This window comes from Lissotriton helveticus, chromosome 3_1, assembly GCF_964261635.1.
Source record: "Lissotriton helveticus chromosome 3_1, aLisHel1.1, whole genome shotgun sequence".
Lineage (NCBI taxonomy): Eukaryota > Metazoa > Chordata > Amphibia > Caudata > Salamandridae > Lissotriton > Lissotriton helveticus.
Window position 1 is genome coordinate 1,664,280,399 of NC_136061.1, and position 26,966 is coordinate 1,664,307,364.

The 26,966-nt window shown below is 44.2% G+C and overlaps 1 protein-coding gene across 1 annotated transcript in view; it reads right to left on the reverse strand.

Moving 5' to 3' along the window:
* Nucleotides 1-26,966, reverse strand: part of DARS1 (aspartyl-tRNA synthetase 1) — a 390,822-nt gene that overhangs the window by 200,142 nt on the left and 163,714 nt on the right. The window contains exon 4 of the mRNA XM_078682456.1: nucleotides 1,828-1,885. Coding sequence (XP_078538582.1) covers nucleotides 1,828-1,885 — 58 coding nt within the window. The remainder of the gene's footprint in view (nucleotides 1-1,827; nucleotides 1,886-26,966) is intronic.

Below are 26,966 nucleotides of genomic sequence, written 5' to 3' on the forward strand. Positions count from 1 at the left end.
AAGGGGGGGGGGGTGACGGAAACGAGTCGAGTGGTGTAGAAAAGAAGGACGGAGAAAGGCAGGAAAGGAGGCAAAGGACAGTCAGAAACAACATGACGGTAGTCGGAGATAAGAGAAGAATAAGACAAGAAGGGGAAACAATAAAAGGTGGTGAAGAGACAGAGGAAAGAGACAGACAGCAAGAACAAAGAGACCCGTGGAGAGAGGCAGAGGACAGGAAAGAAACACGGCGGAGAGAAGAAGAGAGAAGAGAAGAAATAGGCAAAGCAGAAGAGTACAGAAGAATAGAAAGACATAGAGAAGAAAGGAGAATACCAAAAACAGACAAGAGCGGCAGGGAAACTGAAAGTACGGGTGGCCAACGGCCAGCCATGAATAATTAGGGGAGGAGAAGCCGCACAGCACACGCTGGGAGAAGCCCTTTGATGTGCTGTGCGGCGGTGAAAAAATGCAATTAGGAGGGATGGAGGCTGATGCGCGTGCTTGTTTGCTCACGTGATTCACGTGAACTTAAAGAAAACCGCACAAACGAAACCCTTGGTTTCACGAGTTTTTTGAGCACTTGAATTCTCGCTCCCTGGTCCGAGACCTAATAAAGGAACTAATGTGAACATGCGGTGTGGTGCCTATACGCGCACAGCCCACGGCAGCTGAACGCAGGAACTTTGACCAAGCCCCACGTCCAAACCCTGCTTCACATAGCCAAAGAACTTGCGGAGTGGCGGTTGTTCACTTATGGCAACTGAGTAGCTAAGCCCAGGTTTGGTACAAGGCAGGTGAATGCATTATTTCATGAAAATTCTCAGAAACGCACTCAAAAATCATAGATTAAGGTTAGTTGAGGTTCTGCAAACAATACCGAAAAATACCTGAAATTTGCTAGTCACTGTATACAACACAAACAATAGGCCATAACTCACGCCACCAACAATGCTAAATGTAACACTTTCCTGATGTCATGGTTTATAGCGTGCGAAGAAAATGGATGAGGAGACTGAATTGTACGATGTGGAATTTTCGAAATATTAAAGAGTATTCTTCAATATTGTTGACAAATGGATGAAAAAACGAAGTCAAATTTGACTTGAGAAAAGAAACCTACAAAGGGGTCACAAGAGACTTATCCTTGCGTAACTCTGTGGACATTTCACTATCCTACAAATAGCACCTAAAAATGTCAAGGATTGGGTCAATCATTCAAACATTTTCATAGGATTGGAAAGTCAAACAGAGAGCTGCTTGCTCTTGGATCTGCCAAAGCTTTTAACACTAAAACAAAGATTTCAATAGTTCTCTGGCTCTCCTCTTCACACACTCATTAAGGCTGCGATGTCCCGCCTACAGATCTTGAGAGAAAAGCAATCCAGCAGTCAAAAGGGATTCAGACAGAAAAGCAAGTTAAGGCATTGCTATGCTTCTAGTGGAAATTCCCTCTTGGCTGAAAACAAGTGGAGCCCTGCAATTAGCGACACAACGTGGGAATTATTTGAATAAAACTTCAGATGTATATTTTGCATCATCGAGAACGAAGGCAGCTATTATTGCCTCTTGAAAGGGGAGGCCGTTAACACCCAGTAACAAACAAAAGGCACGTATAGTGCTCTGTGCAGATACACTGAAGAAAAAATGTTTTCCCCTGAGTGCTTACATGTTCTCCAGTTACAAATCAGTAATCGAGCATCAGTACCTACTTTGTTAAATATATGCCAGAGCAGCAACATATTGACAAGCTTTAATGCTCAAGTTTGACGAATTATCATTTGTAATTAAATTTGCTAAGAAAAAACAGCTAGATAGGAATAATTGTTATTTTTAATTATAACCAACCTGGTTTATCTTGAGACTGAATCATTGAAGGCACGCCATATCTGTCTTTAGCGAAGTCCTGTGGAGAGAATATTGAACAGGAATTATGAAAAATCAGGTCAAATGAAAATAGAAAAGACATGTTTTAGCACAATTCATTACAACAAGCTTTGGGAAATCCAATAGGTGTGGCCTTGTCAGGCTGTTAATACTGTTACATTCAATATATTTTATTGGAAACACATACAGTTTTTTTTTTTTTAATAAAAGACCACTGACTAAATGTGACAGACGCGTGATTACAATAAAAAAGTTTAAACTTCAAAATGAAGTAACTAAGACATGATTTTAATAAAATAGTATGGTGCTTCCTCACAGGCAGGCATGATGAGAACAGGTACGGTATATAAACACTTTTTAGTTTTAACCCCTTCGGTGCTGATGACGGAACCACTCCGTCATCAGCTACGGGTGCGCTGTGCTGATGACGGAGCGGTTCCGTCATGGCCCGCCCAGCTCGATAGAACGCTCATGCGCTGCGCGAATTCCGCGCCTGCGCTGAGGGTTCTATTGAGCGGGGCGGGCCGTGACGGAACCGCTCCGTCACGAGCACAGCTCAACCGACGCTGGTGACGGAGCGGTTCCGTCACCAGCATGCGCCCGCCGCGCGGCCGCTCAAAACCCGTAGCACTGCGGCGGAATAGCCGCCGCAGTGAAGGTGTTAAAGCACATTAAAAGGCACATTTGATTCTTGGTGGAACAAAAAAATACTATTTGCTTGAATTACTGTAACCTGAAGATTAGTTGAAACACCAGAGCATGACTAAATAAAGGAAAATGAATGGAAAGAAAAAAGCGTTGGCAAAGTAAATATTTTGCTTAGATGCCCTGCACAGAAATGCACTTATTTTTAGGTGGATGTGCACATGATCAGGAAAATACCATTCCTCACAGTGCAAGAAAGTCAATGGCAGAAGTGGGATGGCCCATGCTCAATGCTGTGAAAGGAAAATGTAAAATGTGAAATGCAGCTAAACTAGGAAAATGGATGAAGATGTCTGACCCAAAGCCCGTATATGTATGTGTATATGTATTTTTTATCATCGTCTTGGACTGCAAAGGCATGCTAAGGCAGCTAATATTGTCTCTAGGCTAGACCTAACATGAGGACATGTTTAAATAAAAAATTTTGTTAATACATACAACTGAAAACACATAGTAAGGAACCAGTGACCCGTTTAACACAATTAAAAGGGTTGTTGTATGCCCGTATATTCCATCATAAATGTCATCTGCCATATTCATTCACAAAGAAATTGTCCCATTTGGTGTAAATGTGCTATTATGAACTACAACAGTGGGCTATTTTGGTAAATGTTTTTTAGGACACAATGTTTATGTTTAGTATAGCACAATATTCTGGTATTAGACACAAGGTATGTGCATCACAGTCCTCGTCTGCACTCTCTAATGTTGTGTATATTATGTCGACAACCCATTCCCAAAAAAACATTCAGCTGTTTAAATGTGATTACATGAACTATTATTTATGTCTGCTTACAGATGTGTTTTTAAGATACATTTGCCGAGCAGCACAGAATGCCCGCACATAGTCAATCCCAATTTCTTTAATGCAACCGATTGAGAGTTTGGCAGACAGGGTGCTCCTCAAATGCGACCGAGTACCTTGCTCACCAAACCCCCCCCCCCCCCCCACCCCCGCCTGAGCATCTAAGTTTGGCAACAGTTGGATCTTAAGTATTCTTTTGAGGGAGCCCCCATTTGCTCCTTCCACAGAATACTTCCTGTAGTGGCGGTTGGAGAAAGGACATTACACCACCCGCCCCATTTAGGATGGATAGTGTGATATCGTTTTTTGCTGTCCATCACTGCCTGGGTGTGGGGTATTTGTTTTTTTGTTTATTCTGAAACAAATACCCACTTTGGGAGGAAATTGTTGGCAGCTGTCCATTTCAATGGATAGCAGTTCCTGTCAATGTTCAGAGATGAACGCTGGGCTGGAGGTCATCTCTCAATTTTTCAGATGGTGTACCGTCTGGATGGTTGAGGTTATATCCTCCCCATCCCAGTAGGCACTAGTTCATCCATTAAACACTAAACCAGGCACTAAATAAAGTAAGTTTGGACATTGAAGGGAGGTACGAGGACAGTTAAGGAGCAGAAGGATACGAACGCTAAACTGATGGAGATATGGACCGGGTCACACACTTTAAACATAACTTAAGAAATATTAGATATACAGCTAAAAACCTAGCATTCGGAACTGAAGAAACTCTGAGGTCAGGGAGAGAAAAGAGTCAATTAAGTGAAGGGGTACTAAGGCTTAAAGGAAAAGAGGAGAAGGCACCTCGATGAATACAGGGAAACATATGGAAACTTGGCTACCAGGAGGAGTGACTAACTACTGAATATCATAAGGAGAATGAACATTATGGAGTATGACAGTGATGGAAACAGACATAGTAAAGGAAAGGGTATAGAAAAAGTCCATCAATCAGTAAATGATGTTAGAAGGAGTTGCGATAGGCAACTACATGGAGGTTTCGGGAGGAGGGAGGAAAGCCTCTCACCCAAGAAAAGTTTGAAGAGAAACCTCCTGGTTAAAGGGAAGAAGAAGGAGAAGAGACTAATTCAAAAAAGGTTGTTAGATGCCCCTGGCAAGAAGAGAACAACGAGAAAGCCTGTGAAAGAGACAGAGAGATAGACAAAGAGAGAAATTTCAACCAAGAGACTAGGATGTAAAAAGACACATGCATGAATAGTAAGAGGCAACAAAAACAACTGTTGGGATGTAAAAGTTAATATAATGTAAAGTGAAAGAAAGAATACAAGCTAACGTTTAAAGTTAACCAAATGTTTCTAGAAAACTGTATTACTAGCTGCTCAGTTTTCATTTTAATTACAAAACACAAAATGCCCTCACAGGATTTGTTTCACAATACTTCAAATAATACAATTTAGTCACCAAGCGGTGATCTTCAATCAACATAATGCAGGAAATACAATTTGTCGTGTTATTTATTCACAATTTTAAAAAGATGAAATATTGCAACATACATACTACTCGAATATTTGCACTTAGTTATCAGTAGTATAAAACACTTTTCGCTCCTTTATATGGACCAGTAAAAAGACCATACATCACATTCATTTTAGAATATCAATCAACCCATTTTGAGGCCTGATTGAAACTGGCAGTGCACGTATACAGAACGCGGAGAACCCCAACTTTAAAGCGATTCATATGCATATAGAAGGAGTCTTGCAGCAGATTTTGGTTCAAATTTGTTTTGTGTATAAGGAAATTGGGGCATCAAGGTATAGGCTGTTGGCATAAAGAATCTTGGAGTGTGAGGACAGCTTGTAGCTTTTATTGGTATCGAAAGTATGGGAAGATGCAAAACTGTATTCTAATTGTATAGAAGGTGCTTTTTGTGACCCTGTTGACATATGGCATCTGGGATAGGTCTGGTTACTACAAGGTTTAGGACTTCTGTTGATGTTGCTAGAGGAGCCTCAAGTTTCAGCAAAGTGGTGGCAGCAATAGAACAATCGTTCCTTTCTGCAACAGACTCAGACTCCCCCTCTCAAGAATGGGAAGATCTGCAATTGCCAAGATGATAGTGAACCCTAGGGTCCAGTATTATTTTTCAGTATTACTGGTGATCCTGCATAAAAAATTCTTTATGGGGGTACATACTATATGGACGGAGCGGATGTGGGGTAATGGGTGCAAGAAAGTAGCCATAGGTAAAAAAGATAGAACCTTGAATAAAGGTGAACTTTGGGCACTTAAGTACGAAGTTTGATACCTAGCAGGGCAATTGCAAAGGCCTATGGAGTGGTTCGAAAACAGACATGACCTAGAAAGAAAGGACATACAGGCTGAATTGTTCGAAGCTCAATGAACACAACAAACGGGTAGTAATACTAATATACAGCAGGACACAAACCTTACATTGGACACACAAAAATTAAATGGAATGCCAAGATAAACAAGAGATACCAGAAATAAAGTGTATGAGGAGCCTGGAATACATCAAAAGAGAGTATTTAGAAACCCCAGATTTTAATTCACTCAATCCAATTACCTGCATCAAAAATTCTCTCTATTTGATGGAGAAGTCAACAACTGTCCCAGATATAGAACACAAAGTGCAGACTTCAATCGCATGGTGTGGAAGTGTAATGAGATCACACCATGTTTGGTGACATTGGCAAACATGACCCAAAGACGGCGAGTTCGAGGTCAACCCAATTACAAGCCTGCTAGGACGAATACAGAATGCAAAAAAGTAATAATACCGAAATTGGTAGACATAGCCTTCATACTAGCAAAGCGGAGCATAGCAACGGTGTGGAAAATCTCAGAAGCCCCCTAAATAAAGGGCTCACTGACAAAGAGATGGGTCAGCACTGAATATACTACACACGGGACACGATCCTGGTAAGCCGAGAAGTAAAGAGTGATGAATGCCAACTTTAAAGAAGGTGTAATTCTCACGACATGGAAACCAATCACAGAAGCCCACATGTGCATGGTTGGTCTTAGTGCTGTAGCATCTCCCATGATAAAATGCTCAAGGTATTCAATCTCCTAGAACGCATTTCGACTCCCTTGATTGCAGTGTTCTCTACTCAGTACATTCTCTAATGAATGTATGAGGTTACTATGACATCTATTACCCCGCAGTAGGTTACAACGCGAATGTTACATCGTACGCATTGTTACCACGCATGGCTTTACATCGCAAGTCGTTTCTACGACTTGCGCTAGATGGCACGCTGGACTTAGGAATAGTATAAATTACTATTCCTACTCCAGTTAGCGCAAAAGCAGGGAATGTGTTGGCTTTAAAATCCAACACATTCCCTGGTGTTGCGCGCCACCTAGCGCAAGTCGTTGAAACGACTTGCGATGTAACAACGCGTCTCGCGTGGTAACAACGCGGACGATGTAAAGTCCGCGTTATCTACCTGCGTGGTTTCATAAGCAAAAATATCATGCTTATTTCCTTCATAAGCAGACATATCTTGAAAAATCAGAACTCCATCAATGTTTTTGAACGCGTCATTCGTTAGTTGCTGCAATACAGCTAATGCAAAGCTAAAACACATAAAAACCGAAACATTTCATCTGTGGTTACAAATGCAGTTAGATGACTAGACTCCTTGGTTGCCCAGTGAGAAGCCAAGAATAGAACAAGTTTGGAAAAACACTTGTTCTACTTTCCTTATCTGCACAGCGTAATGAGTTCCCATTGTCCAATATAGCACTTTTAAGAAGTCTAGGGTCATCCACGATTTATTGCTATAACGTTTACAAGCAACAACAATAATCGACAACCTTAAAGTACTCTATATTTGTTGGAAGACCCGTTCCTCCTGGAGCCTATACAGCATTTACAAACAGTCAACAGTAAAAATTGCGATTTATATTTGACTGTTACCACTTCCTGTTTAATTTGGTACGAGGCTCAATTTCTGTAAGTCCTGGCAACTTGTTTTCAAAAACGTCCTTGTTTTTCACTTGAAAGTCCTTTATTAATCTTCCTTTATTATTCCCCTCACTCTCCATTATCATTGGGATGGGGTATTTGCGGCAAGAGGCGCACTCACTCTACGTAATGTCGGATCACTGTGTTGTTTCTTCCCAGTGACTGACCTTTGCAATGGCAGTCCAGTTGATGGCACACTCCAGGCGTTACTATTACCAATCCTATGGAGTGTGAAATGGGCCAAAGCCTCAAGTATCCACCAGTAGCAGGCTCCTGCCACAAAATGTCTCCAGAGCTGGTATGTCCCTAAATCAATGTAGCTGCAGCTTTCTTAATCTATTGATGCTGCAGAAGTGACCTATTACGTCACAGGCAAGAGGCAGGTTGCAGAAGAAAAAGGGTTATTAAGACCGTGCAATGGAGTACCTTACAACTAAGCCAGGCAGCTCAAACGCACTGAAACTATTTCAACAATAGCTAATCTAGAACCTAACTGTATTCCCTTAACCCACTACCACAAACAAAGGACAAAGACTAATACGACCAAGTACAAAATATAAAAAAATTAATACCTCTTAGAGAGCATGGCTGCAAAAGAAAACTGTTAGAAGCACTGTAACAAATAGTACTAAATAAAGAATACAGATAATGTATCCATAAGTCAACATAACCAGTCAGTTTTTCTGCATTAACACTTTCTCTGGGGTTACCATTCTACAACCAGGTTCATATATAGCAAATGAAGATCACTTGACCAAGTGGTTAAAGTGAAGGATGCCACGGGGAATGCATTCAAACGTGACAATATTAGCTCCTAAGAGCAAGCAAACATCCTACCATCAACTTAAAACAGCACAGCTCAGTTATAAAGGTATTCCTATAGTGCTGATCATTCATTAATACACTGCTACCTGGTCCAGAAAAAAGCTATGTTCACTCAAAAATAATATAAAGAACCTGATGCAACTTTGCTTCAAAACTTTAAAAATATGGTAATTGCCAGATTATAATCCTAAAATTGATACTAAAGTCTGCTTTGATCATGCTTTACGGTCCATGAATAAAGAGTGGAAGACAAATGTATATATGAAGTGAGTATGCTTCAATTCTATCGAGCACATCCCATTTTCTTGATTCAAAGAAATGTAAGATGAGATGCAGAAACGTCTCAATGCAGAACTGCGTTGCGTAGTTAAATCACATACTGCTTTGTAAAATGAAAAATATCCTGAGACTTAAGATTCAAGTAATCACGGTCATCACCTTTCTTCTGCAGGTTGGCATCTTGAGCCTGCATAGAGAGCGATAAATGGCTTACAAAAGCAACTGGGAGATTACATTAGCACACAGAAATAACCTGTGCACACAAAGAAGCAATCAATATTTCAGCTGTTCAACCCAGTCTTCAATTTGGGAGCAGACACAAGTGTGCCGCAAATCCCACTAATTTACATACAGAAGATGTAACATTGCCAGTGGTGAGTGCAGAATAATCTATGCCGGTGAAAGTGTACCACCTGAGGAGATCTAGCCAAGTTGCTCATGAAAAATGGATTAGAATTAAACTGCAAAGGCACCATGGCAGTTATATTGAAAGAGAAAGACCACATTATCAAGTCTATGAAAACATGATCACGATGGAGCTATGTAATATTTGACCAAAGGATTAAGACTGCAGCCTGCCGCAGCAAATTGCATTGCTGTAATCAACCTCTAGGAGGATTTGTTGTACCCTAGAAGGAGAAGACTGGGAGGAACCTTAAATACTCTTAACTCAAACCTCCCACTTAAAATAGGCCAGAGTGTGCCTACAGGCTGAAGTAATTTTATTTTCAAAGAGTGCTTAATATTAACGTTTTTGCCATTTGTAAGTTCTGTACCTAATTGGTTTAACTGTTTTCCTATGTAATGGTGCTCACAAATGTCGGCAGCTCATAGAACCAGATTTATTGTGTCATGATGCTGCCAACAAAAGAGTTTATTTTCAATATTTCAAAATACCATCATCTAAGATGTGGCAACAAGTCTAGATACTATGGAGAATAATGAGGACTAAAAGAAGCTATTTATCTTCAGTAACAATATTTCAGTAAGATGCATAGTTTTCTAGCAGATTTCTCAACTTATGAATATCCTTCCTGGTGTCCAACTGTGGGGATTGAGGCCTTTTACTCCAGATGTACTAAGACCGACCTCCTACAGTTCCTGAGCAACTGTACCAATAGCCCATTTAGCACTTGACTCTCACTGGTAGCACAGGTCGAGAAATCCACTAGTAAGCAGTCTCAAGAGTAAACACTCGGACTCCGGTAAAAGTCAAAAGTGTTTCAGCACATGAAGCACTAAGTAGCAGAACATATTATTTAAACTTCATCTATCTAAACGAGAAGCAAATAAGACTATGGCAATGTTACTACTAGTATCTGATGAATGCCTAGGAAATAATTACTAAGTGGATCCTCGCAAAAAATAGAATACTGCTTACAGGAGTCCTTCTGCATGGCCTACGCAATAGAGACAACCTCCTACACCAGGGATTAAAGTTGAGAACTTTGACATAATTATGGTTGGCCAATTAAAGTCAGCCACAAGTTTCCAGTAAGAGGATTTACTTCTTCCTCATGGAACCACATCGAGAACAAGTAGTGAAGGGACTCTTTTGAAACTGAATTATTCCAGAGTGTACTCTGGGAGTTCTCAGCATACCTACCCCAAAGCTTGTAACAACTCCATGAAGTCACAGTCAGAACTTTGTGTCATCTGAGCCACTTTGAGAGATCCTTACAAACAATACAATCACTGCACGGACTTTGGGTAAGGGGAAAAAAATATGTAAAAGTCACTAGGTATTGTCCATAGTCCTCTTTAAGAAGTTCTCTAAATGAAGTTCCATCCCGCACAAGCACTGAATACCATATCTTCTACGACCTACTTCTTGAGTTTTCCCCAAACAGAAACTATCAGGTAGTTACAACTTTATTCAGCAGGTGAGGCAGCACAGTTCTGGAATATATTACCAACACTCTCTATCACTATCTGTCCCATCATACACTCAGAACCTATTTGTTCCCTCTCCGCTTAGGGGAGTTAACATGGCGATGCTGTACTCTGTAGAGGTCTTTGTTGTTCACCTCCAATAGTTCAGAACCCACCTTGGAGCAGAATGATGGGCACAATAACAAAACACCTAACTGAATTCAGAGAAACCACACCAAATAACACAATGAGGGTGCTCTGCTACAGAACATCACTTATTTTGGCAACTTTAATAATACTCCAATTTGTTGTTGATGTCCTCTACTCTGTACACACTGACGATTGGCCCTACCCATAAACCTTTATCATCCATACTACGTAGGCCAAACAATCAAAAGTGGACTTAACTCTAAGAACATTTGCCCACATACGCACCTCAAGCCCTTCAAAATACCACATGATATCCTAACAAAAGCATTTGACTCTGGTAATCTGAAAATTACAAATATTGTACCTGCTTATTAAAACCCCCTTTCCACAACACCTGCCCTGCACTGCTGCTCTCTATTCTCCCCACTCTAGCACTACTGCATCTGGGTTCCCTGCTAATTACTAAGCACTGGTTTGTATTTGCTTATTTGTAGTGCTTGTACAGCACGAACTTCCCATTTATGGGGCGCTGAAGCGATTACCCACAAAAATAGCAAACTACACCATGTAGTGTGTGTTTGGAAGAATGTTGTTTTTGTTTTGAGCCAAAAATACCATTTTTTGATATTGTGCAAGATAACCAACGAGGTGGAACTACTGTGCTAAGGGATGCAGTAGCTGGCAGCAAGATGGGTGAGGGTATGTAAGAAATAGAGGTGCAAATTATAATCGTACTAAGGATTACAACATATAGGCAACTGCAAAGCACCATCATAGCAATAGACTCTGTAGGATTGTGTTTGCTTTTACATCAAAAAAGGGGTTGTAATGGAAGAAAATCCAGGACTCCAAATGGCAACATGTGCCAGGCAGGGATGGTGTTGAATGAGTTAAAAAATGCCAAAGGTGCAAGAATTGAAGTTGGCAATATGAGTGGTAACCTACACTGTTTAAGAAAGACGTCTAGTTCACATCTAGTCTAATCCTAGGCTAGTGCAAATCTAATCCAACTGTTGATGTTTAAATGAAGAAGACAGCTGCTGTAAAATTCAAGATTATGAATCTTATGTCTATAAATACAAAGGTCGTCTAAAAACGTTTGTTTCTTTTGAAAGGCAAGGATACTGCCTACTGGTGAACAAATACACCGCATGAACGAAGAAGGAAGTGGAAGAGCAATCAAAGATTGCACTCAGATTAGAAATTACACTAGCATTAAACTACCCAGAATCTTCCACCTTAATGTACTTCTCCATGAAAAACAAAACCATTAGCATCATTCCCAGCACCATTACCCTCAAACATGAAACTCATTATTTCCCCAAACGAAGCTCAGCACAAATGGGTTCTTCCCAACTCCCACCCATTTTCTGATCAGTATACCTAGCTGCGTACCATCAGACCAGTTATGACCACACAACCAATCACATTCTGTTAATATTTAAGTCCGCAATCCTGCTCTTTTAAAATGACCTCTGTCTTCTGTCCGGCTCGCTCCAAATGGATGCTTTTGAGAGTGCTATATCCCTTTCTGCCTGATTAAATATGGCCCGATATTGTCACCATCTTTCTTCTCAAAAACTCTGGAACAATTGGTGTTTAAGTGGTTCACCAAATATCTGTCCTCCTCTAATCTGCCAATCAATTGCAGTAAGAATTTTGCCAACTACACTCCATTGATGCCACCTTTCACATATGTATAAATGTCTTAGTCTACCCCACAAAACCATGCTCCTTTGATCCTTAATATACTTGACCGCTCCACTGCGTTCAACAAAGTCACACAGTGCAACTGCGCTTGGTATCCTTTGCTATACAGACATTATTGGCACAGTCTAAAATGGTTCCCCTCCTATGCGATCACCTGATATTTCTCTTTATACTCACCCTAGTTATCCCCCAACCCCCTGTCAGTTATCCTTCAGTAAGGATTAGTGCTGAGACACTATCTTATTCTCCCTCGACACAAGTTCCCCCACCAGTGACATCCCCTCCTCCTTTGGTTTCAGAGATCACCTATATGAAAATGCACATCTTTTTATCCTTTCCTTTCTTTACACAGAGAACCTCAATAAATATCTGCAGAGGTTTACAGCAATTCAACACAGGATGAACTCAGATCCTTAAAGCTCAACTCATCAAAACCGAAGATAATCTGCTTTACTGCCATTGCAGCTGCCACAGTACTGCCACTGGAAAACAACCTTGTCTCCACCACTTCCTCATCCCCAGAATAGACACTTTTTTGTTTCAGTTATAGTCATTTAGCTCCTTTGCTGCCACAGTTATAGGCCTACACTTGCTGAACATTAGAGATACAGATCTGCCTACATTTGGAGCTTAACATGAAAAAAGTATATTTTTCAAAGTTCGTAGAGACTGTGATAAAAGGGGTGAGGGGGTCAACAGAGGAGCATGTGAGGGGCCCCCATTGAGCAACAGAGAACGCTTGAGGCAGGGGGGTAGATGAATCTTGAAAAATACAAACATTAAAGCAGCCAAATCAATCCCAGACAGGGGAGCAACTGGCAAACTGAGGAGGAGGAAACATGCATTGTAGGTGGTAAGCAGCACAAAAGAGAAAGAGAAAGAAAACAGAAACTCCCTTGGAGTGCTAAAAGAATAAGCATTTACTAGGCAACAGTCTCGCCTTTGCAAAAGTTAGAGCTATTGACATTGTAAATGACAAAATGTTTATTTATGTGTTGGTTTTGAAAACAGATAAATAAATGGCATTGCCATTTACAATGCCAATAGCTTAATCTCTCGCAAATGCCACACACACACACAGAGTGCCACACACACACACAGAGCCCCACACACACAGAGCCCCACACACACACCCCCCCACCCACACACACCCAGAGCCCCACCCACACCCAGAGCCCCACCCACACCCAGAGCCCCACCCACACCCAGAGCCCCACCCACACCCAGAGCCCCACACACACCCACAGTCCCACACACATCCACAGTCCCACACACACCCACAGTCCCACACACACCCCCACACACACCCACAGTCCCACACATACCCACAGTCCCACACACACCCACAGTCCCACACACACCCACAGTCCCACACACACCCACAGTCCCACACACACCCACAGTCCCATACACACACACACACACACACACAGAGCCCCACACACACACACACAGAGCCCCCCCACACACACACAGAGCCCCACACACACACAGAGCCCCACACACACACACAGAGCCCCACACACACACACACACAGAGCCCCCCCCACACACACAGAGCCCCCCCCCACACACACAGAGCCCCACACACACAGAGCCCCCCCCACACACACAGAGCCCCACACACACACACAGAGCCCCACACACACACACAGAGCCCCACACACACACACACAGAGCCCCACACACACACAGAGCCCCACACACACACACACACACACACAGAGCCCCCCCCCACACACACACACACAGAGCCCCCCACACACACACACAGAGCCCCCCCCCCACACACACACAGAGCCCCCCCACACACACAGAGCCCCCCCACACACACAGAGCCCCCCACACACACAGAGCCCCCCCACACACACAGAGCCCCCCCACACACACACACACAGCTACTTCGCTCCCACTGTAAAAATTAATAAAAATTACCAGAAGTGAGAGCTGGGGGCACAGAGAGCGTCCTACAGGCGTCGGGTGCCCCTGCGTGATGATGGCATACAAATTAAGTATGGGGGTCGCCACAAACATTCCAGTCGCCCCAACAGTGATCCCGTACCCCTAAACATAGCACCTTTCCTGCTGGTCTTATTGTACAGCAATCCCCCGCTCCACTGCACAAGACTCTGTCCCTGCAGCACCAAACGCGCATGAAAGGAACAACCAGCGAGACCCAGAGCTTTCCATTACAGATTTTTGGTCAGAAGAATATTTTACAAAAACTCCATTTTGTTTGGCAATGAGGTTCAATAGTGGTGCCTTAATGTGACTAGTCTGTGGGAAATGTAAGGAAGTGGCGGTGCAGTAGTTGTATACATGAGGTCTGGAAGAGAAGGGTCATTTTGCCAACACCCAGGGCGGTTGCTTGCGGTTACGTTTTGGTACCCCTAATTTGATAGAACTACACGTTAATCCACGGTGCGCCCACAGATTTGATTTCAAGACAGGCTGGAGATGGTCAGAGTGAGCCAAACGTCAGTCAGTCTTGCCCTTGAAGATCCTTTAAGCGTTTGGTGGTATCAGTCGCGTGTCAGAAGCTCTTCTAAAAGACTGTAAAAAGGTAGAACAGAGCCTCCCCTTATGCTGAAATGTCAGAGGCTGGCTGGGCTGGGTCAGAGAGGGTACAGTGGTGTAATGTGAAAATATGGGCCCCGGTCCGCTCTAGAACGTGTAGAGTGGGCCCCCAGTCTACCAAATCTCACCGATATTCAGTGGTCGGACTAACGGGGGGGGGGGTGGGCATTATCCACCACAAGCCTCATTCAGTCAAAGAAAATGAGCCCAGTTTTAGGGTCTCGGCAGGGGCCCATTATCTGATGGTGAACAAGAAAATCCTTGACCTCCACAAGACTAATTTAAGTTTTTTTTTTTTAATTATCCCAGTTTTAGGGTCTTGTAAAATAACAGGGGTAGAGAATGTGAGAGTGAAAACAATGTAACCATGAAGTCAGAAAAGAACATGTGTAATACTGACAAAGTAAAGGCTCTTTCTCCTGTGACCTCTCCAAAGTAATTCACAGTGCAGACCAGGGATTTGACAGACAGAACTCGCTAGGGTACATGCTTCCCAGAGTTAAGGACCAGATGGGCAGGAGACCCGAGAGACAGGGAACGGGAAGATGCAAATGCAGAGGCAAATGGGTCCATGTGAAACAGAGCAGAAACAAGCAAATACCCAGGCGAGGTATAGCGTTGCCAGGCATGTTGGTACCTTAACTGCACAGTGAGCAAAATATGTATATGATACAGGAAACAACTCATTATCAGTAATTGAGATGAATTCATGTCCTACACCCATTGCTCTTTTGTTTTTCTCAGCGGGACACGCTAAGAACTGAGGATGTGGGGGGAGGAGCCTAGCCTGCAACCATGATGGCCGCCTGATCTCTCGGCTCCGCCGACCCTCTCGCTTTCCCTCCGAAGGGCTACTGATCCTGCCGGTTATCCTGTGCCTGCGTTGATGTTTCGGATCCAGGAAGTTGTCCTGACTCCAACGGTGCGCTCCCCGGCGTGCTCCCTGCAGCAGAGGCGACGGAACGTCCTTGTTCCTTTCTGGGCGGAATGGCGGAGACCGGGTCTTTGTTCTGCGAGGGCGGCCGACCCTGATTACACCAACAGCGCCCACCCACGACAGCGCGCGGTCGGCCGACGGAGAGAGGCTGCAGTACTGCTCTTCTCGCCGCAACATGCTATCCCGCCCAGCTCACCTCCACGCTCGCAACACTGTTCCCGCGGCCAGTGATACACTGTGTCCTTTCCCCAGCCTGTAGACGGCTTTGAGTGCCTCTTTGCCTTCCAGCGCTGTTGTGGGTGCCATTTTGGACCGAGCGCTCGGCGCTCGCAACTGCCGACACCAGGCTGCACTAAGGATATTTATGACGACCGGCGCTGCACTGCAACTGAGTGCGGTGTCATAACGGAGTGAGTGGCCCCTGGGCCCCCAATGTGGCTTTGCTTTACGGAGTGCTGACCGGCTACTAACGATGGATGTCGACGAACAGTTTTGGGGTCAAGCTTATGTTTGTGAGCCCCACGTGCGGGAAGCTGCTGCATCTGCCTCACCTGCGGCGTTTCTGTCGCTTGCCGATGTTCTGAGCGCTTTGGGTACTTTGCGAGCTGCCCTATCTACTAATGCCCGGGACCTGGGGGACCGACTTGATGCCATTCTGCCCGCAGTGCCCTCAACTGGCCGTGTTGGTTTTCGTGCTATGAGCACTTCGCCACACCCTGTGATCGGCTGCAGTGAATTGCCTACCCAGATCTACGTGGAGGCGTTGGAGGACCCAGCCGTGGTATTGCCTGTCATGGTTAAGCTGCAGTGTGGAGTGTCTGGGCTGGTGCAATGGCTGGGGAATAGTTTTTGGACGCTGTGCCGGACACCTCCTTTGTGTTCTACTGACGTGTCTTTCTGCCCTATCCTGACTTTGTTACTCTTGTTTTGGCCGATCGCTTTTCGAAGGATGCTGCTGTGTAATTCCCTATTTTGTGCAGCCGTCGACCACGGGACATTGAGGTGGACAGACCTTCGGGGACAGAGCTCTGTATTGTGGTTGTCGTTTTATCTGCTTTTTCCATCCAAGATGGCTGCGCTACGATGGTGCCTCGTCGTCGCGCTCGATCGGAGGGGACAAGGTTGATGATGTTTTTTCCCTTTTTTGCCTTCTGCTGCTTGTTTTGAATGGATAATGCTCGCTGGACTGGGGAGTTAGACGTTGGTTATGCTTTGGGTTCCGGACCCGGGGGGGGGGGGCCGCTGGGACTACTTGTGTTGATGGTTTTGTTTACAACTGTTTAGCCCTCCTCCGATCTTCACCGATTCTTTTTTTCTTTCTCTCTTTTACTATTTCTGTATTTCGGGTACTCTTCGGGGCGACAGACACGCTGCTGGGGGGGGGGGTGGCCGTAGCCTCTGCATGCGTGTAGGGTGGGGGGGAGGGGTTTTCTTTATTCCGTTTCAGTTTCTATGGGCCTTCTCTTTCTTTTTCTATATTCTTATTTCTGCTCTCTTTCTCGGGTGGTGGGCGGGATCGATGCGGGGTGGGTAACGACTGGCGAGTAACGTGCTGTGGGATTGTTCATCCTTTTGTGTTATCTGTATGCCGCCTTTTTGATTTAGATTTACGGCTTGCTGGATCTCTGTTGGTGTAACTCGCCCGCTTCTGTTTTAGACGGATTGTTTGGACTTCGATCCTTCTCAGCTCCTACTTTTTCGTTATACTTTATAAACTTTAAAATGTAAACCTTCACTTCTCCTACTTCTCGGTATTACGCATGTGCCCAGTGTAATTCAGAATGATTGTACTTTGTTCCGATTTGCTACCGAGTCGCCATATAGATTGCTACTTTGACCTACAAGATGTTGAGGCCGACCGGATGGTTGTAGGCCCGTATTTGTTTGCCAATACTGTGTAATAAAGGTTTTCAAAAACAAAAAGAAAAAAAAAAAAAGAACTAAGGATGTGTCCAGAAAAGGTCCCCATAGCTTACTAGGCCAATGGTAGGGCCTTTGGAACAATGGGCAAAGTAGTACCAAATTATGCAACAGGATTGACTATGCTATGCAGCAAAGAAAGGAAAGTTTTCAGCAAACGGCAGCACTTTATTCTCGAAATAAAACTTTACGGTCTAGTATGTATGCGTTTCGACGTATTCCACTAAGAGGTATATGAGGACTCAAGACCTCGGACCTCTTAAAGAGAAGCAAGGGGCTCGTGGCTCTTTTAAACCCTGGGTGCCCTATTGAAATAACTACAGCTATTGCAGGGTCATGAAATGAACAGAAGTGTGTGTTCATGGTGAAGATGGAATAAGGACTCATTCCAGGCACCCTCTTAGAATTGTGATTAAGAGTGTAGGTCTCTTGTTTTCTGGTGCAATATTACGGGCTCCAATTCATGAAATCCACAGCGAATATAGCCAGTAAACGTTCGTTGTGTGGCTTGAGCGGCACTGCACGCCATTGTGGAGTGCTTCATGTCTGTGCAGAAATGTGTGGCTGCACACGCACAATCTTCCACTGGCTCTGGTGATGGGGCCAAAGCTTTCCCTCCCTGTCAAGGCCCAGCAAGGCCAAAAGCAGTTTTGCATCGATAGTGTTTGCGACCTGGCAGTTCCTGCTGACTGTTCCCAATGGGTCAGAACCAGGGCGGCTTTGCGCATGGTTGCAGCTGAAATGCGGTCCAGAGTAATTACCAGTGGAAGAGATTGCTATGCAGACGGCATAGAGTACACACGAATACCAACGGGGAGAGGGGGGGGACGGGGAAAGCACTCAATAACCGCACAGACGCATTTAAGTGCGGCTGATGAACTATTTACTCCCAGGAAGTAGTAGACTTCTTAACTAACTCTCTGAGGTCACATCCGGGCTAAACCACGGCAACCCAGAGGACACTACGGACAAAAACATTACAGAGATGAATTCACGCACAGTCACTTCACCACGTCACCTTTCCAAGTTGGTACTGACCACGACCTTTCAAATACTAGTGCATCAGAAAGTGAGCAAGCATGAAGTGCATTGAACGGGTTCATTTTACATGTGAGGCTGAACACGTCTGTGAGGCGTGAGACTGTTGTGACAGACGCTATGAAGCTGAAGACAGCCCTGCTTCTGAGGGCATGCTTCTCAGCTGAGGACTTTTTGAGCTGCTTCAGTGGTAGACAGGCTAAGACAGATGTACTCTGCCTAAAGGATAAGAGGCCTGGCTGATGGACCGAGGGCCTGAGGCAGCGCAGACTGAGGCAGGCATGTCAGAGGTTTTTATGGGGTTCATGTCAACAACTTAAGGAGAGCCTCCCAAAGGACTCGCAGCTGTTCTAAGTAAGATTGCATATTCTGCAAAGAAAGAATACATAGGCAGCTGCACCCTCCGGAGTTGTCTAGTGATATTAGCCTTGTTATAACCCTCGTCATTAATAATAAGCATGGCAGTCCTCCAACATCAGGGGCCTCGGATGCTTGCATTCTATGGCATGGCCGCGCTGAACATGTGCTCCAGGCGCTCGGGGCCCCCGTTGGGACGCTCATCCTCCCAGCTCGGCTGGGACTCCTCTGTGCGGTAGTTGCTTCGCAGTGAAATGGATCCAAAAAAAAAAACAAGCGCTAGCCAGCCTTTTGTCTCTAAACCCCGTCCTTTTCAGACTGGGCGCCCGACTTCCTGCTGGGGTAAAAGGTTCCTTATCTTCTTTATGGGGGCATCTGGACCCATAAAGAAGATAAGAAACCTTTTACTTCAGCAGTAAGTCAAGGAACCCAATCTGAAAAGGACAGGGCTTAGAGAGAAAGAAGAAAGTCACTAGGACCTCTTCTCCAATGGCTGGCCACCGTTTAGGAGGCCAGCCAATGGAGAAGAGGGGAGGGGCTTAACCTCGCTAGTGATGTTCTCTCTATCTCATTAAATCTCGCCAGCGAGACTGCGCATGTCTGCGCAGCCATCGCAGGCTGAGACCTAAAAAGGAAGAAGTAGTTTCCTGACTATGACCAGTGGAAGCATACTCGTTATCCAATCAAAAGGATCAGAAGAAGCTATAACCCACAGAACTGCAAATTCAAGAAAAAGAAGGACAGCTATTGAATAAGAAGCATGCAGTGGGACTGAAATAAAAGGCAACCAGTGGTAAGCAATAGGATGGCCCAAAGCCCACTGTCAGTACGTGTATTATTCACAATAGATTTTCGATAGCACAATGCTAACATCTGTCTCTGGGAGAGACCTAAAAAGCGAAGGCAAAAGTGTTAGTTTTATGTTTGTGTCTGAAACTAATACACAGGGCTGAGATGTTTGTATCCATAACTCATAATTTACATTACTTTGCTGTTGTCATTGTGAAGAGGCATATAGCATTTTCTACATACTAAATTGTAGATTTTTAGGTGATTGCTGTTTTGTGAATGTTAATTTTAGCTTGAAGGTTAATGTTATCAGATCAGTCTCTTTTGCACATTAACACGTATTGGCTACTGAAACCTAGAAAGGTTCTATTTAATACTAGAATAAACTACTCCAGACATGCCTCTATAGTTAACTAAAGCTCTACCTTTGTTTAAGAAACACGTCTAGTTCAAATCTAGTCTAATCCTAGGCTAGTCCAACTCTAATCCAACTGTTGATGTTTAAACGAAGAAGACAGCTACTGTCAAAATCAAGATTATGAAGCTTAGGTCTATAAATACAAAGGTCGTCTAAAAATACAGCTAAAAGCTGTAAGTTAATACTTATAAATTTAACACTTTAAACCCCCCCCCCCCCCCGACTATTTTCGTGTTCTGGCTTGTAGTTCAAGAATAAAGTCGAAATTCCAGCATTAAGGACTGAGGCTTTAAAATAAAATTTTGCTGAACAACAAAGAGAAACTGCAACTAGTAACATGAGTATTTCACAAAAACAACTACCGTCTAGAATAAGAAAAACAGGTTATATAATGTATATGGTCACAGTGCTGGATAAAAACATCTTCCTTTCCGAGCTCTCTTCTCCATTTACTATTTACCAAACAAACGGTTTCTAGGGGGAGCATTTAACAATTATACTGCAACCTCAAATAAAAAGATATAACTTAATGGATGTGTATGCAGTAACATAGGGAGTTTAGAGGTGTAAGGAACACGAAATTGAGAATTTCACACCGACACAAGTGCCAGAGACTTCCGTAGAGCCATAGACCGCTGATCACCTGAACATCATGAGAGGGAACTTTACAAAGATGCAGGATTTTCTCAACAGGCTCCAGAATGGCAGTATGAGTGAGAATGGACCGATTACACATCCTTCAAACATTTTGCTAACGAACTCAATAAAATGGAAGTTAAGGCAAATTATGACACTCAGACAAAAGTAGCAAAACGGTACAAGCAAAATATTAATAATGTCAGAGGTTGAAGTAATTACGGCAGCCAGTAGAAACACACACGCTAATATAGAGAAATGTAGGTAATCAGGAGAGAAAAGCCTCAAGCATAGGAGAAAATTACCCAATACCAAAAAAGTTTAGTGAAAGAAGAGTCAGAAGAAATACTAGCAGGTTGAAAACAGAAACCTGAACATACTTTAGAAAAGGCTTAATCGTTGCTATATTCGGAGTCACTACTCGTACCACGAATTGACGGATAAAGGGTACAGAAAAACAAATTATGACAGACTGTAAGCATGTTTCCAAAACGAATAGCTCTTCTATACCTTAAACAGCCAAATGGGAGTATAGGATTAATGCACAGAGGAACCAAATGCGAACAAGAACTGGCTAATCCAATTTGCCTGGCTTTTTCTTAGGCGCCCTATATTCAGTATTACTTTTATATGTATTATATTATTTATTAGCAAAGACTGGTGCAAAGGTAGAGCCAGCTGTATTGGCTTTGACGACGCTTACTATCTCAAGCATTTAGAATGAGGAGCAGGATCTGCAACAAACCTAAGCAATCCCAAAAAAGGCCCACAATAGAGAAGACACATTATATATCTGTTACCGACAGGCACGTGGATGCGAGTATATAAAGTGGCAGTGCAGTAGGAACACCTGGGAGCAGATATGCAGACACACTAGAGCAGGACTCTCCAACCTTATTAGTAATAAGCTACTTACGTTCAATTCAAATCATATTGAGCTACTAACATTACTAGCTAGTGTTGTAATATTGACCACTCCAGACAAGATTACAACAATCCTGGCCACAATATGGAAGATAACCAGCTATGATCATCTCAATGCATGAGGCAGGATTGTTGGCAGTCATCTAAAACAGCCTTTGTCAATTTTGAATGCCTCTAAGTTGAGCATACATACCATCCATGGCTGCAATGCCACTGGCACCGAGGTAATAAAGTTAGTTATAAGTCTCCTCAATGCCAAATGACTTTTCACAGAAATATCACCTTTTAATATATTTTGAAAATGTACCCCACTTATGAGTTCTGAATATACACACACCTTGTCTTGAATACACCTTAATTTTGGTATTTATATATTAACCCCTTCCGTGCGGCCGCGATTCCCCCCGTGTGCGGCCGCCGAACGAACAGGGCGGGGCCGTGACGAACCCCAGCCGTCATCAGCACACGAGCACCGTGGAGCGTGACGGCTGGGGTTCGTCACTAGCATGGAAGGGGTTAATACAACCATGCCAAAGCTTCTGATTTAGTAGGGTGAACTGCACACAGAAGAGCTATTTACAGGTAACTGGACAGCTACCGGTAGCTCACGAGCTACTCGTTGTAAAAGCCTGTACTAGAGAAATATCATGAGCAGTCACACACAAACAGACTGTGGATGAGTGACAGTGACATAACCGGGGACAGTTGTGCACAGGCATTGCCAGAGCAGTCACACTAGTATATAAAGCACAAGGGAGCACGTGCACGTCAAAGGAGAGCCACAAAGGAGCTTCAAGGAGAGGTTACATACAGATGTTTATCATGGAGCACTCATACAAGGACATCAGAAATACTCAAGCAGGGTCCGTGCGGGAGCAGGCAGACATGGTCAAGTAAAAAAAAAAAGTCACGTTGTTCTAGTAGGAAGCAGTCATACAAAAAACACCATGTATTCTTAAAGGCGAGTTTGGTATAAATGTTTTAAGCTGTTAACAGATGCCAGAGCACTCGCTCCAAGCCCCGCGACGAAACAGTCACACAAGTCTTGGAGAAGCTACCAGGAATTGGAGAAGCAGACCTCCAGTGAGCAGCCGACAGCCCTGCCAAATATAACGCATTGAGTGTTAAAGTAACGCAAAATATGTCATTTTCCCGCATCACTGCATAGGCCCAAATTGTCACGCATGTTTCAGCTGCTTTCCTTGTGCTCCAATGATTGACAACAGCACTGCTAAAGTTCAGCGCTAGGCCCTAGAGAGCTAAAATATACGAGAAGCTCATATGGCTTAGCTAGCATTCAGTTGCTGCTAAAATACCATGGGATGGTCACAGACGCCCGGGCTCTAACTTTTTCTGCTTCACCAGGTCCTGCGTCTGATGGAAGAGACACTTTAAGCTCACAGACTATCCTGCTCAACACAGTCTGCTAGAAGCTTATGGGATCCAGTCTGCGGCAGGCAGTGAGCAGTGGCCATGGGTATGCCCAGATGTTGGCCCCCTGCTCTCCATGCCACTGGATGATTCAAGCTAGCCTGGTGGATGATGGGTGAAACGCCTAACCGCTCCTAGGATGCTTTTTTCCGGTCCAGGGAGGACCTGGCCTGGTAGTTCGGGCTGGACTGTTTCCATGATGAGGAACAGGGATTTGCATATGGCTGGTTTCAAACTGAGGTGGCATAGTGAGCAAAAGAACGATGGACTAAACCCATATCTTTGACTGAGGGCGAGTTATCGAAAAGGTTCAGCACTCCGTCCATTATCTTGTTGTGTTTGCTGTTAGCAGATCTGTGCCATGCTCTAAATACAATGTGGCATGGCTGGAAGCAATTACTGGCAGGCCTCTTAAAAGCAGAGGCGGGGCTACGTTCAAACAGTCCAGTACATAAATGATAATAATGCGACCCACCCTACACCCTGGTTACAAGTAAGGCAAAGCGCCGATTTATAGAAGGTAACCTGGAAACATGGATGTCTGCCCCAAGTGTTTGCAACCTGTCACCATCCCTCGAAAGCGGGTGGCAGCAGAGAATCTGGAAAACACAAAGCGCTTTATTTGTTTGGTGTTAAATTTTCAGAACTAACAATTAAAACAACCACCAATTAATTTTGAGATCTTAAAATTAACATAATGTTCAGAATATGCAATCTTAGAATAAACAATTCTCCACAGGCCCCTCGACTTCCTTCCTCTTATCCCCCCTTCAATGTTCTTGAAAATGCAATCCGAGGCACTGAGTGATGTTCAACATTTAACAAAAATTGAGTGACAACATTAAATAATGAAAATGTCGTGAGCTATAAAATCGGAAATAACACATACTTTAACACCAGTAGAAAAGATATCTCCATGCTCACACACCCCATTTAGACCACATGCAGCCACCATGCTATTTTTAGGTTTTGCCTGGCGAAAGCTGCGCTCTGCGCAGCTTTTTCGCGCAGGCGAAAACCTAATGAGAACTCGTCGTGTGCACAGCCGTTTTGCCCGTGAAAATCACCGCCGCAGCCCCGGGGCCGCGGAGAAGCCGAGGGAACAACCGCTGACGTCACCCGGGAGCCGCGCTACCATTGGTTCAGGCTGCGGGAGGCTCGCCGGGCGACCTGCGCGGTGATTGGCTGCCTTTTTTCCCTCGGTTTGCGGTGAGTGCTGTGCTCGGGGGTCTGCTTGCGGGTGTTCTGCGATGGCGGGAGGAGACGAGGAGCGGAGGTTTTTTGGGACATTGGGAGGGAGAGCGGGCCGGGTGGTGTAGACGCTGGCGTTCGGGGCATTTCAACCGAGGCCGCGTTTCGAAGCGCTTGGCGAGCCTAGTGCGAGGTATGCATCCTCCTGTTAATGTGTCTGATTGGCCGGGAACGCGGTCGTTGCTTTGGGTTGGCCTCGCTGATGGAAGGCATTTGCAAGTTTCTTTGTTCTATATAAACATTCTTCTGGTGCCTGTGCAAGCTATCGTCTATGGCTGCCATCTCAAGGTCAGGCGGTAAAACTGCCGGGTTGTCAGTTTAATTGGTCACGCCCTTATACTAACGGAGAAAATGACAAACTAGAAAGCATTTGCCTGACTCTAACATGGTTATAGCGGTGGCGCGTATCCACGTCCATATGTGCAATCTGGTTTGTGTAGTTCCTGTCACAGTTCTCAGAAGCTCTGCGCGTTCTGCTGTAACCCCGCCCCCCTGCCTCCCTCATCTTCCTCCGCTGCTTCCCGGCCCCGTTCCACAGCCCTAGCCCCGCTGCCGTCTCCGTCGTTCCCCACCAGCACCATGCCGGCCGTGTCCAAGGGGGACAGAATCCCTCAAATTTATAGTGTGAGACCTACATGTATCCTGAGGTACAGTGCTAGACTGGCCATGCTATTTTGTATCTGCTGCTACCGAATTAAACTATTTAGCTATGGTTTCCTGAAATTTGGTTGCAGGTAAATTTCAGTGTTCTCTTAAATTGTACTGTCTCATTGCTGGCTTGTAATAAGGTTTTCAACTTGGACATGGGAGAGAACCTGCTTTATTTGATGCTGTGGATTAAATCTGCAGTACGTAGAAATTGGTTGCCTTGGACGCTGGGTTGTATTTAATCCCTTTGATGCAGTTGGTCGCGGGTGGCTCTATTAAAGTTTGTAGCTAGAGTTCAGTATATCTTTATGAAGTGGTTTGCTTGTGCCTCCGTGTGCCCCTGTTGCCCGCTTGTGCTGTGTGGGTGTGTGTGTAGGAAGCTTTGTGTGGCTGTGTGTGTGTGGGGGGCTTTGTGTGGCTGTGTGTGTGGGGGGCTCTGTGTGTGTGTGTGGGGGGGCTCTGTGTGTGTGTGTTTGTGTGTGTCATTTGCGAGAGATAAAGCTAGTGGCATTGTAAATGACAATGCCATTTATTTATGTTAAAAAAAACATAAATAAAAATAATGTCAAGAGCAATGCCAATAGCTCTAACTTTAACAAAGGCAAAACCATTGCATTGTAAATGCTTGTTTCTTTCTGCAAGCTGTTTTGCGGTTAAATTAACATTTTCTGATTGCAAAAGCTAATTAAATATTATAATTTGTCCTACTAGGTCTGGCACGTTTTCTGATAAAATTATGTTTTGCCTGTGGGGATGATTTGTAGCCCTGCCTCGCCGAGACGATTTAAAAGAAGCCAATAGCGGCATGGTGTGATCCTTGCCTTTGGGCCTATGAACGCAGACTAAATAAACATGTAGAACTCCTAGTTGAAAACAGTATCGGATAGATTTTGGCTTATTGGCATAGTTAGCTCTCAGCATGTATACTCGGCATACTGACAAGGCACAATTTTTTCTAGATATCTGCACCATTGAAACACATTCATATTTACAATTGATTAAACGGTGAGTGTTATTGCTTTTCACAGATACGATCATTTACTCTTCCATTTGCAGCCATAAAAGATAACGACTGCGTCTACATGCATTTGAAAAAGGCTTGATTATTGTTAATTATGGCCTACATATGTTTCTAGCACTATTGGGACCTGGCCCAAGCATTCGGACCACTGCGGCATTATGTAGGCCATTTCTGAAATGTGTCTCATTATATGAGCATATCTGCTTCGTTCTACTATCAATAAACTGTCAATCGCATGGACACACATGATAGAAATGTCACACATAAGCATACTTAAAGAAATGTCACACAAGCATTCTGAAAACTTGGCAGGTATGGGGGATCTAATCCAGGTGCATCATGCCGGTATGTTCTCTCTTGATGAGTGCAAAGTTTCGACAGTAAATGTAGGAGGAAATGTAAGTGTTCTACAGCTTTCTTAATGATCCGTGACTGATAATTAAAGTAAACACAGACTGAAAAGCCATGTCAAAAACGTACAAAGATGATTGTATATAAATTTTAATTAAAGATCATGTTGGTGCTTTGGCAGAATCTTAAAACATGGATTTAGGGCTGGTATTTGCTCTCGATAAAGGGTCACTCAAAATGTCATGAATGCCACTCATATGCAAAATGAAAACATAGAAATGCCAGTCAAGGGTATGCTGAAAACTTGGCAACTATGAGCCAGGTCAGGCGTATAGATTTTCATATCGGTTTCGCTCGCCACCCCAAGCCCGGTCCATACCACTGTGCCCCTGCTGACTTGTCCCTTTGAGCTGGCACGGGCCACAACGCACACTTACCTGAGCTGTCACAGGTGAGTGCGGCTCTGCCTGCAGCACGGGCTGGGACTCGGAGAAGGGGTGCACGTGG